The sequence below is a fragment of the Taudactylus pleione genome, unplaced genomic scaffold (assembly GCF_031769625.1).
Source record: "Taudactylus pleione unplaced genomic scaffold, aTauple2 ptg000116l, whole genome shotgun sequence".
Taxonomy (NCBI): domain Eukaryota; kingdom Metazoa; phylum Chordata; class Amphibia; order Anura; family Myobatrachidae; genus Taudactylus; species Taudactylus pleione.
Window position 1 is genome coordinate 25092617 of NW_028284518.1, and position 14364 is coordinate 25106980.

The window sequence follows — 14364 nt, forward strand, 5'->3', positions numbered from 1 at the left end:
ATTATTGAAAATTTTGATTTACGTATGTGGTCACTTTTCAATGTGTAACTGCAGAAAAAAGTTTGAGACCTATTACTGTAGAACAGGCCTGGCCAACCTGTGGCTCTCCAACTGTTGTTAAACTACAAGTCCCAGCATGCCTTGCCACAGTTTTGCTATTAGGGAATGCTAAAACTCTGGCAAGGCATGCTGGGACTTGTAGTTTCACAACAGCTGGAGAGCCACAGGTTGGCCAGGCCTGCTGTAGAATAAAGATTTGTTAATATATTCTAATAGTATATTAAAGTAAAGACCAATGGCCTGATTCAGCAAAGATCGCAACTGGCGATTATACTTACCTGAGTAGCTGCTCTGGAAACACATGCCCTGTATATGCATAGGTCTGCAGGAGGCAGCAAGTTCCCGGGTCTGGCCAGGGGTCACACTGCGGGAGGGCAGCCACTAGCCCAGTGTCTCCCCTTAATCCAGCTCTGGCACCAGCACAATGGAGTCTGTTAAATGTGACAGCCTCAGCCAATGAGAATTAGCCGGATTGTTATTGGCTGTTGCATAGACCCATAATAGAATCCCATTATAAATAAACGAGAAAATAAATGAACAGGAAGCAAAATTCTGGAGGATTAACTTTATTTAAATGTATTGGTTTAATTGAGTTATTCGATATCCAAAAAGAAACACTGACTTTGCATTAACCACCTATAACTAAATTTCTGAGTTTCCGCATCAGCATTTCAAAAATATTTTTCAAGCGTTAGTCTGCTTGACATTACCTGAACAATTTTACTATAAGATGAGAATATTGTACAATACACAATGTCAAAGATAAGCAATAGTACTAATAGGAAATTAAGTATTTCCTGTGTACAATGGTGATTCCCATATCCACTAATATATTATTTTGTGACAATCCATATTCATGCTTTGCTTGTTTCAATGTCAAGTGTTAAAAATGTAACCTAAAAAATTCTGTTAAGATTTTTTTTTCCCTGGAGGCATATATATTTATCTAACTTGATTATTATAAAAGAGATAAACTAATAATATGTATAAATATCTAGCAGTTATAGTGAAAGATTTGCAAGATTTGTTTTTAAGTAAACAGAGTTGGATTGTATTCCAATTGCTCTATGTTGTAGATTTACATATTTAATAACTATGGTATTAGGAACTTACACTGAACCGACATAAATGCTGTGATATATGCAAAAGAAGAGAGAAAGTATTGCTTGGCTTTGTGCACTAGGGGCTCGATTCAGACCCGCTCGCTAGATGCGTACGCTCGCACCCAGCGTATGCAAATTCAGCAAAGGCAGGCGATCGCAGGGCAAGACATTAGCACGCCCTCTATGTCTTGCCGTGCAATCGCTCTGTGTATGCAGACGCCCACCAGCCAGTCTTAAGATGACCACTAAGGCACGTCATCTCCAGGAAGTGTATGCAACCATCGGAAATATCGAACACCATCGGATGCGATTGCAGCGCTTGTGGCTGACCATACCCTACCGCAAGCACTGCAAGTGATTCAATCTGATTTTCAACCAAGTGACGTGTAATATGACTCTGTTAATTATGAATGCCTCTTAAACGGCCTGCGTTCGCATCTCCACTCCCCCGTTTCTATCGACCAACCTGTTACCACCCACAAACGACTTGTGCTGTCACTCAGTCTAGCGAGCAGCCTACGCGCAGCGAGCGACAGCTTTCCGATTGCCTGGACTAGTTCACGCACGTGCGCTGTGATGCATGCGCAGATTGCAAAACATCGCCAGCTACGAGAGAACGCAGCCTAGCGAGCGGGTCGGAATCGGGCCCCAGGTCCCAAATTAAAATGTAACTTGAAATATCTTCATTAAAATTAGTTTTATTATTAACATCAGTGACATTTAGCAAAAATAAAAGAATATGACAGAAGAAAGAATATAAGCGATTAAAACTTCTTTTCGTTTCACTGCGTGACTTTTTTTATATACCTTGTGATTTATAACTGATGTTTGGGCACATGTAAGCGTGAAATAGGTTTTTACACAAGTTATGAATGTAAAATACTTTAAATCATCTTAGTAGATATGTGGGAGTCCAATGGTTATCAATTTATACTTACAATAGCAGCATCCAGATAAAATCTTTTGTCCAATAATTAGAGATATCATCTCAACATATGATCAACACATTAATGCATACTTGACAACTCTCCCTCATTGTCATGGAGACTCCCTGAAATAGTAGCAATCTCCCCGTCTCCCTGAAGAGTCTAACAATCTCCCTGATTGCACCAGACCCCCATTCTATTAAAAAAAAAAAAAGATATATATACACCGTATATACTCGAGTATAAGTCGACCCGAATATAAGCCGAGGTACCTACTTTTACCCAAAAAAACTGGGAAAACTTACTGACTCGAGTATAAGCCTAGTGTGGGAAATGGCAGCAGCTGGTAGTGCCCCCAGTAGTAATTCCCCCTGGTTGTGCCCCCAGTAGTAATCCCTCCTGGTAGTGCCCCCAGTGGTAATCCCCCCTTTCAGTGCCTCCAGTAGTAATCCCCCCCCTGGTAGTACCCCCAGTAGTAATCCCCCCTTTTAGTGCCCCCTGTAGTAATCCCCCACTGGTAGAGCCCCCTGTAGTAATCCTCCCCTGGTAGTTCCCCCAGGGGTAATCCCCCCTCTTAGTGCCCCCTGTAGTAATCCCCCCTTTTAGTGCCCCCTGTAGTAATCCCCCCCTGGTAGTGCCCCCTGTAGTAATCCCCCCCTTGTAGTTCCCCCAGTGGTAATCCCCCCTTTTAGTGCCCCCTGTAGTAATCGCCCCCTGATAATGCCCCTTGGTAGTGCCCCTTGTAGTAATCGCCCCCTGGTAGTGCCCCCTGATAATGCCCCCTGTAGTCATCGCCCCCTGTAGTCCCCCCCCCCCCTAGTAGAGAGAGACGTGAAAAGAATAAAAAAAAAATAAACACTTACCTTAAACTCCCGCTCCTGGTCCCGCCGCTGTCCGCTCCTCCGGCCGCTTTGCATGGGAGAGACGTCGTCATGACGACGTGTCTCCCATCACCCACTGCGGGAGCCGGAAGATGGCTCCCGCAGTGGGAGCAGCACCAGCCGCTGAGAGTCTGACAGACTCTCAGCGGCTGCTGATTACACCAAACACGCAGCTGCCGGCTCCGGCGGCTGTGTGTTTGGCAGTGTGTAGCGCTGACCGGACGGAGACTCGAGTATAAGCCGAGGGGGTACTTTTTCAGCACATTTTTTGTGCTGAAAAACTCGGCTTATACTCGAGTATATACGGTATATATACATTCAAATGGGATCATTAGTATCATTTCCCTGTAAGGCACAATGATCCCTATGGATACATGCAATTTCTGAGAAGTATCAGTGTGTTTTCATGGACAAATAGATCTTACTAACTGCTTTGGGGCTCATTTACATATGGATGTAAATAATTTTTATGACACACCTCTCAGATGTAGCAGTACACGCCCACTTTACCGCACTCTCATAGGTGTTGCTTTTACAATCTCCCTGAAAGGCTTTTTCAAAAGTAGGCAAGTATGTATTAATGTATTGTCTGTGATAAGAGCAGAGGGCTTAGATTAACTAGTGTAGATGGTCTTTTGTACCTAATAATATAAATATGCATTTGTTTATGGTGATTGCAATTAAATTAGTGAAATGGCTTTAGCGGTACATTCTATCATATCAAAAGGTCTCCAAAGCTAATTAGTGGCGTAACTACTGCCCCCTACGTTAAAGGCCACAACTACAGGGGGCACGGCATATGGGCACAACTACAGAGGGCACTGCTACAGGGGGGCCTGTAAAATGGGCACTGCTACAGGGGCGCGTGAAACTTTTTTGGTAGGGGGGAGCTAAATTTATAGTTATGCCACTGACGCTAAATGTAGTAGCCTCAGTGGGGGGGGGGGTCTCACCATGCTCTAGTACTTTTACAACATAAATGTGTCCCAAATGCTTTAAATGGACAGTGAGGCATAAGTTCTGTGATCATCATCTATTGCAGTGTCTTATGGTAAGTGGACCATATCCAGCTGATCAGTATTATACACGCTGAGGACTATTTATAGTCTGGATATAAACCAATTAAAATGTACTGTTACTCTTCATTTAAACAGATATATGGCTTACTAGTGTGATATTACATCAACAATTGTCGTGACTATTGCTATTGATTTGAACAATTTTTCTGATTAATGAAAACGTGTGCGTTATTATAAACTGCAAATTATTATTGTGCCATTAGTTGGTTTGAGTATCGTCAGCATTTCATGTAAACTTGTATGATAAATGTAACTGTTTTAAATCAGGACATAGATTTTATTATACATTAATTCTTTGGTGTGCCGATTTCCAACTATTATCACATAAAATCAAATGGCCTTTTAACTTGGGGGTGCATCTTATACCTTTTTGAAACATTTTCACTGTTTTTACTGTTAGTACCAGAAGAAAATCCCCACACACAACTATTTTCAATATGCTGTAGAGTAAGGCTGGGTACACAGTGGACGAAGCGTACCGTCGGGTCGACATATACCGCGGGTACACATCAGAGCGATGTAATGAACAACAGAACAATCACTCGTTCCTTCCTTCATTAACATGAATGGGGCCGCTTGTGATATCGTCAGGTTTGATGTGCAGCACATTAAACCTGACGACGTCGCATTCGATATGTCGTCACGATTTGGCCAAATCACCCAAATAGTAACAACATCGTCCCAGTGTGTACCCAGTTTAAATATTCATAGTGTCTCAATTGTCTGCGGATGTTGAGCTACAGTTTTTGCTTATGAAAATCATTCTGAAGTTGGGCACTGCTTGTTGCCATATTTCTGTGAAGGCTTGCCTCCAATTCATGGATGAAATGAGCCAATTGGTAAACTGCTCAGTGGTGGGGCTACTGTCCCCCCAATAAAATACACCATCTCAGTGACAACCTGGCAGTGGCATCCCATTCAAAGTGCTTTCTGCTAATCACAAGCTAGAAAGGCAAATCCAGGGGGTAGGAGAGGTTTCTCCTCACTCAACTACTATTTGGACAGTGGCTTCTAGGACCTGCAGCGGAGGCATTCCCTAGAAGCTGGCTTGTTGATTTGTGTGCATTTCCAGATCAGAGACTCCAGCGAATCCAGGTAAAAGCCGCCGGTGAAACGGCTTATTTAGTAGCAAATCATGTGACATTAAGGGGTATATTTACTAAAGTGAGTTTTTAGAAATGGAGATGTTTCCCATAGCAACCAATCAGATTCTACTTAACATCTAACTAGCACTTTCTAGAAGATAATAGCTAGAATCTGATTGGTTGCCATGGGCAACATCTCCACTTCTAAAAACTCACTTTAGTAAATGTACCCCTTAGCGTAAATCCTATACTCCTAAATGCCGTAACACTGTTCTCTTGGAGCCATAAATATAAAGTGCAGAAGCTGAACGCGGGAGATTGAAATTTACAAACAATAAATTAAAAAAATTAAAAAGAAAGGGCCCTACTCATAAGCTTAAAATCTATAGGAAAATAGTAGTTTTACACATCGAGTGCTACAGATTGCAGATTGGTGCAGCAAGATTGCAATGGGTATATTTACTGGAGACTATATGACCCAGTCAGACAACAGTATTGGTTTGGGATGAATAGTTTGTTTGAATTTACAAGGAAAATAAATGTAAGCTTTGCATAACTTTGTAGAGAAGTGGCCATAGGTTAGAATATTATTGTGTGGTTTATCAATAATGATTCAGCCTGCAAAATAGTGTCGAGTGTGCGGAAATCAGGGGCGGAACTATCAGCGCTGTAGCCGGTGCATTGCACAGGGGCCTGCAGTAATGAATGGCCCTCAGTTGGAGTCATTATAATGAGTCAGAATGGGAGGCATGCACCCGGTCCAGCTGGAGGAGAGCCCTCACACTCAAAGCACAAGGAGCACACACTAACAGGGCACAGGCACAGCGCAGAGCATGCCGGGATGTAGTCCACACAGTCAGTGATATTACTGGGTGGTCAGCTGCTGCAGCCGCACTACGAACAGCACCCCTGTTACACAAGTACTCAGTTACACTGTGCTAATGTTGTGCTTACTTGTTGTCCGCGCTGCAGCATAACACACACGCTGGTACATGAGGTGAAACAGTCTCTATGTTATACACAAGTCTTCATTGTGCGCAAAGGCCCTCATTCAGAGCCACTCGCTATTTGCGGTCGTTCGTTCTAAAACTAGGGGTGGCTATTCAAATGAACCGTTCGCTGTGTGTGGTCTGTTCACGCCTCTATGTCTGAACGAGCGAACAAAACTTGCGGTCGTTTTTTGGAAAAATACGCCCCCTGGCCGCTCGCATCCTACGTCATGTCCGCTATTTATTATATTAATCGAGTACATCGACAAGGGTATGAACTGCTCGCTATTCTTGGGGTTGGTGTTTGCTACCACAATTTTGCGAGCAGTTCCGACTATAAAATAACCCAGTGACGTAGTCAATGACGCTGCTGTTTTAAATATGCACACCCATAAAACGCCCGTTTTGACCTTTAAGCACGCCTGCGTTCTGATTTCCACTCCCCATTTTCAAGCACCTTCCCCTGTTACCACCCACATACGCCTCTTTCTGTCACTCAAAATAGCAGGCATTCGCTATTTTGCGAGCACATGAATTTCGGCCGCACTGACTGGTTAGCGCATGCGTATAACGATACGTACGCATGCGCAGTTGGGCTAACATCGCTCGGAACGAACGAGCGGCCACTTACGAGTGGCTCTGAATCAGGCCCAAAGTTACATCACACTGTGCCAGGAAATCTCCTAAGTCCTATATCTGTGTTCTAGGGCCCTGTCCTTTTCTCCCTCCTCCCGGCTCTACCTTCCTTCCCATCAGACTGCCTACTCATCCTCTCTTGCTTTGAGACCGTCCCCGGCGTGAACACCCAACAAGGAGAGGAAGAACCACTCTCCATGATCTGAAGCTTTACCACAGGCTCCGGTAAGTAAATTGCAATATATTTGTGTCACCCACTGCAACTTCCCATCACCCACAGCCTCTGCCACTCATCCACTGCCTCTCCCCGTCACCACTCTCTGCCTCACCCCATCATCTACTGCCGTGTGGCTTATTATGAACTTGGGGTGGAGCAGAGGATGGAGGCCCAAAGCATATATTTGCACCTGGGTCCACCGCTCACAAGTTCCGCCACTGGCAGAGGTGATGTGTAGCAAAGATCAACTGAGCAGGTCTTAAAGCAGGTTAAAGTTATAGTATAACTGTAAAACATAGTATTTATATGCTCCAACTTATCAAGTATAAAATGCATCTTTTTTTATTATTTTAATATAAGAATCTGACCATTAATATGCTGTTTGTACAGAATATCCAAAGTATGAGAATTACTGAACACACAAAAAAGAAACTATCATTAGACAGTAACATATCCCTTCACCCTATTCCCATAAACATTCAGCAAATCATACCTGAATTTCAGGACTTGATTTATAATTCTTTCGTTCCTGCAAAGGAACTTCATTTTCTGCAACATAGAAATAATGCAAAATTGGCATTCTTGAAAAGGTACAAACACATAGATTGACAACATTATTTATGTGTATAAAGCAAATTAGGTAAAAAGAAAATTGTATGTACGCCACCTGCAGCCAGTGTCAGGTTGACCCTGAGGGCCTGAATGGTCTCCTTGGCTTTCCGTAGTTCAAACTCCAGGACTGGACAGGGTTTTGGATTAAACACACACAGGCATCCAACCAAGAAAAGGGAAACAAAAATAAAAATAAAAAGCAAGGATGGGTGTGGAAAAAATATATATACAGTTTGTATCGAAACAGAAAGCATGCAGTCTAATGGTATTTATGAAAGCATGCAGCAGAGTTGGCTTAGCAAACTGACAAGCTTTGTCACTACTGAAGTGAAGCTAATCAAACCAAGTTCAGTTCAAGCTGTCTGACAGAGTTTGGGCTGAGGCATAAGAAATCAAAATGCGTCCTTGTGTTTTTTAGAAATAATGTAACTTGTCTGCAATAAGATTTAAGCTTTCCTATTGAACAGTTAGGATAGAGTGTAGTATCACCCACCTTCACAGACTCCTTGTAATATAAATTCACATTGTATAGTTTAGATCAGTGGATCCCAAAATGGGTGCTGTGGCACCCTGGGGCGCCTCAGGGCACTTGCAGGGGCGCCTCGAGCTGGTTGTCTGGGACCAAAATCAAATTATTTATGATCAGTGCGATAGATAAAACCAGTCCTTGTGGCTGCCAATCAAAAATTATGTGTACAAACAGAAGCAAAACCCTGTCCACTACCACATAACTGAACCTTAGGATGACAGATAAGCACAGTTTACTTAATTTAATATTTTTTTCTGAATTTCTCAAGAAGACATTTTTGGCCTAGGGGTAATGAGAAAAAATTGCTGATACTCTAGGTCGCCATCATTCAAGAAAGTTTGGGAACCACTGGTCTAGATCATATGCAGGCAACTCTTAAAATGTATAAACTATATCCGTTCACTGTGTTTTTAGGGAACTTAGGGGTAAATTTACTAAGTGGTGGGTTGTTCTTCGGTTAAAAACCAAGCACAAGACCGGTTTTCCCTGGGGGGCCCCTCTTCCCTAGGGATTCCAGATCTGTGATGACCAGCCTAGGGATCTGCTAAAGCACTATACCCAAAACGCAAGTCATTTTTTCTGTGAGTTCTGAAACCCCATCAAGTAAATGTGTATTTTCTAAACTTTTAATGGGGAAAATCTGGACAGCGAATTCAGTTTTAGAGTCTGGATTCTCTGCTGCATTGAGTTTAATAACACATCGATGTTTCTAAACCAATGTTTAGTAGATTTACCCCTTAATCTCTAAATCCCAACAAGTTACAAAGGTCAAATGGGTACATTCATCTAACACTAATGGTCCTAAAGGGCCACAGAGAAAAGTGCAATTACTCAGGTGATCAGCTTGATAGTAATGATTGATAATTTCAAGCACTGAAGAGAGACAAATCTACTCAGCTGAGAGGAGCTGCGTTCTGTCAGTTCTATTTGGAGGCTTGATCCAGCCAGTCAAGACGCCGCGCTGGATAGGTGCCAGGCGCCCGCTGAGATTTTACCACCAGTGGGCGCCTGGCTCCTTCCCTGCAGCCGGAGGCTGGAGCTCACTCCTGAGCTCCGCCTTCTGGATCCCGCAGTGGTTGAAGGGAGAGACGCCATAGTTCCGAGGAGCAGTTGGACCAGACGGCGAAGGACGCAGGAGCGGGGCTTAAGGTAAGTAGATTTTTTTTTTTTTGTGTAAAGGGCACTACTAATGGGGGCATTACAACTGGGGAAACTACTAATGGGGGCACTACTACTGGGGCCATTGCATAAGGGTCACCACTACTGGGGGCACTGCATAAGGGGCACCACTACTGGGGGCTCTGCATAAGGGGCACCACTACTGGGGGCTCTGCATAAGGGGCACCACTACTGGGGGCTCTGCATAAGGGGAATTGCATAAGGAGCACCAGTACTGGGGGCATTATGTATAAGGGGCACAACTGCTGTGGGCATTGTATATGGAGCACTACTACTGTGGGCATCGTGTATAAGGGGCACTAATGTGGGAATTGTGTAAGAGGGGCACTACTGTGTCATAACATGAATAAGGGACACTATGTGGTGTAATGTGAATCAGGGGCACTATGTGCAGTGTAACGTGACTAAGATTGTGCCACTGTGTGGCGTAATTAGAATTGGGGATACTATTGTGTGACCACGTCCCTTTCTTTTGTGACCTCGCCCCTTTTTGTGGCACCCCTTTATTAAAAAAGTGACAGGGGGGGTTGGGGAAGTTTCACCGTCTCTAGGACCACTTTAAGAACTGCCTACAATTATGATACTGGGTGCACTTATTTTGGAAGCCCCCCCACTGGAAGACAGCAGCAATGGAGGAGTGAAATGGGATTTTTTTTATTGTTTACTGTTATCATTTTAGTTAACAAGAATCAGATTTACATCTGGGGAATTTGGAGGCCAAGTCATTATCTTGAACTCTTTGTCATGTTCCTCAAACCATTTCTATACAATATTTGCAATTTGGCAGGGAGCATAACCCTGTTGAAAGATCACAGCCATCAGAGAATACCGTTGCCAAGAAGGGGTGTATTTGATCTACAAAAAAATTTTGGTAGGTGTCAAAGTAACATCCACATGAATGCCAGGACCCAATGTTTCTCAGCAGAACATTGCCCAGAGCATCACACTGCCTCCACCGCCTTGCCTTCTTCCCATAGTGCATCCTGGTGCCATCTCTTCCGCGGGTAAACGACGCACACATATCTGGCTGTCCACATGATGTAAAAGAAAATGTGACTCATCAGACCAGGCCACCTTCTTCCATTGCTCCATGGTCCGGTATTGACCATTGTAGCAGATTTCGACGTTGGACAGAGGTCAGCATAGGCACGCTGACTGGTCTGTGGCTACGCAGCAAGCTGCGATGTACTGTGTGTTCTGACACCTTTCCATCATAGATAACATTAACTTTTTTTTAGCAATTTGAGCTACAGTAGCTCTTCTGTGGGATCGGACCAGACAAGCTAGCCTTCGCTCCCCACCTACATTAATGACCCTTGGGCTTCCATGAGTCGGTTTACCAGTTGTCCTGCATTGGACCACGTTTGTTAGATTGTAATCTCCGTATAATGAGAACACCCCATAATACCTGCCGTTTTGGAGGTGCTCTGACCCAATCATCTAGCCATCACAATTTGCCCTTTGTCAAAGTTGCTTGCCTATATTTCTTGCTTCCAAAGCATCAACTTCAAGAACTGACTGTTCACTTGCTGCCTAATATAGCCCACCCTTTGACAGGTGCCACTGTAATGAGATAATAAATGTTATTCACTACTTCACCTGACAGTGGCATAAATGTTTTGGCTATATATGTTTATGTTCACATCCGGTCACTAAACAATACACTGAAACATAACTACAGAACACTGCGGCTAATTGAGTTCCCTCCTATATGTTGTATTTTAAATTGCATGTATCTTATGAGTGTGTAACTCAAAATAAAGACAAGCAAGTGTGCAACGATTGATATCTGTGTACATTCTTTGCATTCTCTCTATGAGATATCGTGTTTATGACATCTTAATATAACCCTAATATTACAATTACAAGTGACGCTTCTATAAGCATACATAGGCAAATCACTGCGTGGGTTGGGCTAGATGTGAGCGCATCCCTAGATTGGTTACGTATGTGATTTAACCTCCATACAGAGGAGCTATGAAGCCTGCACTGCAGCATAGTGTACTGTATGTCGTGTTTTGACAGGTGCCCAACACAATCTATTTCTTTATATTATCTTTTGTAAAGATGGGGACAGAGTTTTTACTATACTTGTTGATTGTCTGATTTCAACAGCGGTGTATATGAGCTCTTACATGTGTACATTTGTCACTTAGTGGCAATGAAATACAATTTCTTAGTCTAGTCGTGTAGGTGAAGTTTATTTTCATCAACTAGTCAATACCAAAATAAGACCTGTTGGTGCTGCTAGCTGTTCCGTGTTACACAAGTCCAGAAACTTATTTTACTACTTGCAAATGTTTCAGTTAATGTGCAGTGTATGAGAAACTTGTCATCTTCCATGTGTTTCCCATCTGATGTGTTCTCTTATAATTCATATTACATTTATTGTATGTATCAAAATCAATGATTTGGTTTGAATTAGATCACAACTTGAACAAATGAGGTGCAGAATGCCAACGTTATGTATAATGGAAGATAGATAATGAAAGAAAAGTGGTCTACAAAAAATGTACAGCAAAAATAAAAACACCTATGAAACAAAAAAGCATAAAAAATTAGCAACGTAAGACTGAGGCAAAATAATAGATGGAAAAGGAAAACCTGTGTCAGACGGCAAGAAGCCAATGGCACCGATTGGACAAAACACACCACGTTTGGGGGAAAGGCCAATGATAACATACTCTGCTGCATGTTTCTTTTGTTACTTAATTGAAAAATGTTTAAGGTTTTTGTTTACAATTTAATTTTCCAGCCCCTCCCCTTAGTACAGTCAAAGAACGTGCACAAAGCCTTCAGTGCAAGAGCTTGGAGAAACCTTGTGAAGTACAGGAAACAGTTTATAGAAAAGCTTTCATACACATCTAACTCTTGATTCAAAAAACAAAAACAAAAAACTAGGATACAATGAAAAGGAACTTCGTAATGCTAGGTACCTACTAGCTTTATGGGGCAATCCAATTAGGTACGAGTTGGCTTGTGAGAGCTGTTTTGTCATCAATCTCGCACTGCGAATTGCAGTTGGAATCCAATTCCAAACCCGCATTGCTTTTCCCAGGGGAAATTCGCATTTTCCTAAGTGCAACGCCCTGAGGGTGTGAAAGGGTTAAGGTAAAAATGTTGGGACACCATGCAGGACCCCTTGGCCAACCCCCCCCCCCCCCCTCAAATTACTAATCAGGCATTTGGACATTTTCAATTAGCTTAATAGGCCAAATAAATATGTAATTTTCATTAACATTTTAACAAAATGGCCTCAAATTAGCTCAAAATCAACTTTTTCATAAATTTAGGCAGCCCAAATTTAATTAAAGTATATTTTTAAATGACAAATAATTGCTTTTTCGTTATTTTCCATATAATAAAAAATTCAAGTGGCCTCAAATTACCACAAAATCAAATTTTTTGTTTGCATTTTTCATTAGAAAAAAGTTTGCTTATATAAAAAAAAAATGCACAAATCACCTATTTGACACTGTTTAAAAACCTCCAGTATTTTCTTTATGCCCACTAACAGCCTTCTGCATTATTCTGCTATGTTGTTCATTTTATGTTGTTCATTTTTGGGGGTCCAGGATGTTTTCCCCACTATGTCATGCCCTTCTCCCAAGTTGTAGAGAATTCACAAACACTAGCCCCATGTACCGCGAATACATATTTTTAATTCGATTTTGCTTTTCTCAGGAGTGTGCATTCGAGAGTTTGCAAGTTTCATAAAAGAAACCCGCTTTTGCAAACTCGCATCTAATTGGATTTACCCCCTAGTGTTTGTTTAGTACATTGGAGAAAAAAAAGTCTTGAATGCAAAGGCACTTGACATGTATTTGCTTCTAGTGTTTGGTGCTCACATGGCAATTACTGTAGACTGACGTAATGTATTTTATATCCAGGAGAAACGCACATGGTTATCACAAGATGGAAGTCTGGAAACTAACACAAATTATAATTGTCTCTAAAAAAAAAAACGTGAAACACTAGGAAAATCTGATTCCATTGTAAAACGACTGTACATGACAAAATATTCAGTTATCTCAGCAAGGTTTCAGTAACTTACCCAGTGTACTTTTGGCTCTAAATGCATAGATAATTTTGTTACCAGAGAATAAATGTGTCTCTGGAAGAAACTTTTGACTTTTCATAAAACATAGATACGGTGCCATGCCACAATCTGCTGCAGCAAAGGCCTTTACCATCGATAACTGACAAAAATTAGCAAGCACTGTAATTACAGCATAGCACCACAAAGCCCATATTGTGTGCAGGTCATGCCTCAAGTTCCTGGTAGCCAGAGTGCCTAAAACAGACCCCTTATGCCCAACAAAAGGGAATCTGTAATGCTGGGTACACACTGACAGATACAATGGGCGATCAATTGATTGGCCAATATGTCTGCTGCACGTCGGCTAGTGACCCGTGATATGTGGGTGAGACTAGGTACTCCCGATGAAAACAAACAAACAGATTTTACACTTGATCTTAGCCAAAAGTTCGAGAAGTTGAAGTCCCAGTGGTGTATTTGAAGGTGGCAGAACATTGTGCACTATTATACAATGCTTAGCACCCTGTAAACCTAATTAATGATATTAGAAAACAGACAAAATGAATATAAGGCTAAATTAAAAAAAAATTATATTTAAAAACAGTCTGGGGGGGGATGTTTAGTTGACCAAAACATATATGCCCTAATGTCTGACTCAGTTTAATATGTATTTACTGACAACACTAAGAACATACAATGCTACAAAGGTCAATAATTTGGTTACTTGGAGCACTATGGGTGATCATTTACATTTACAATTGCTGCTCCTAATAATTAATGCATACAACTATAAATAAAGTCACCTGTGAAGATACATATGTGGGAATAAAGTGGTTGAAGATGAAGAGAAAAGAATCCTTGTTACACCGATGTTACTCACCTGCCACCTTTTCATCAGTCTCCCGATTGCCATCATCAGAGTAGCGAGCAAAGTCCAGCGAATCAAGAGTGCTAATGCTACCTGCTCGATCTGAAACAAAAGACAAGTCCTGTTAGTCAAAGACCAGTCACCACTTTAGTTTATTCCCT

At 42.0% G+C, this 14364-nt stretch overlaps 1 protein-coding gene across 2 annotated transcripts in view; it reads right to left on the reverse strand.

The window, feature by feature from the left end:
• RELCH (RAB11 binding and LisH domain, coiled-coil and HEAT repeat containing) overlaps nucleotides 1–14364 on the reverse strand; it is a 200066-nt gene that overhangs the window by 146909 nt on the left and 38793 nt on the right. For both annotated transcript variants that reach the window (XM_088471744.1, XM_088471745.1), the window contains exons 2-4: nucleotides 14216–14305; nucleotides 7644–7715; nucleotides 7470–7525 (exon numbers count right to left, since the gene is read on the reverse strand). In XM_088471744.1, coding sequence (XP_088327870.1) covers nucleotides 7470–7525; nucleotides 7644–7715; nucleotides 14216–14305 — 218 coding nt within the window. The remainder of the gene's footprint in view (nucleotides 1–7469; nucleotides 7526–7643; nucleotides 7716–14215; nucleotides 14306–14364) is intronic.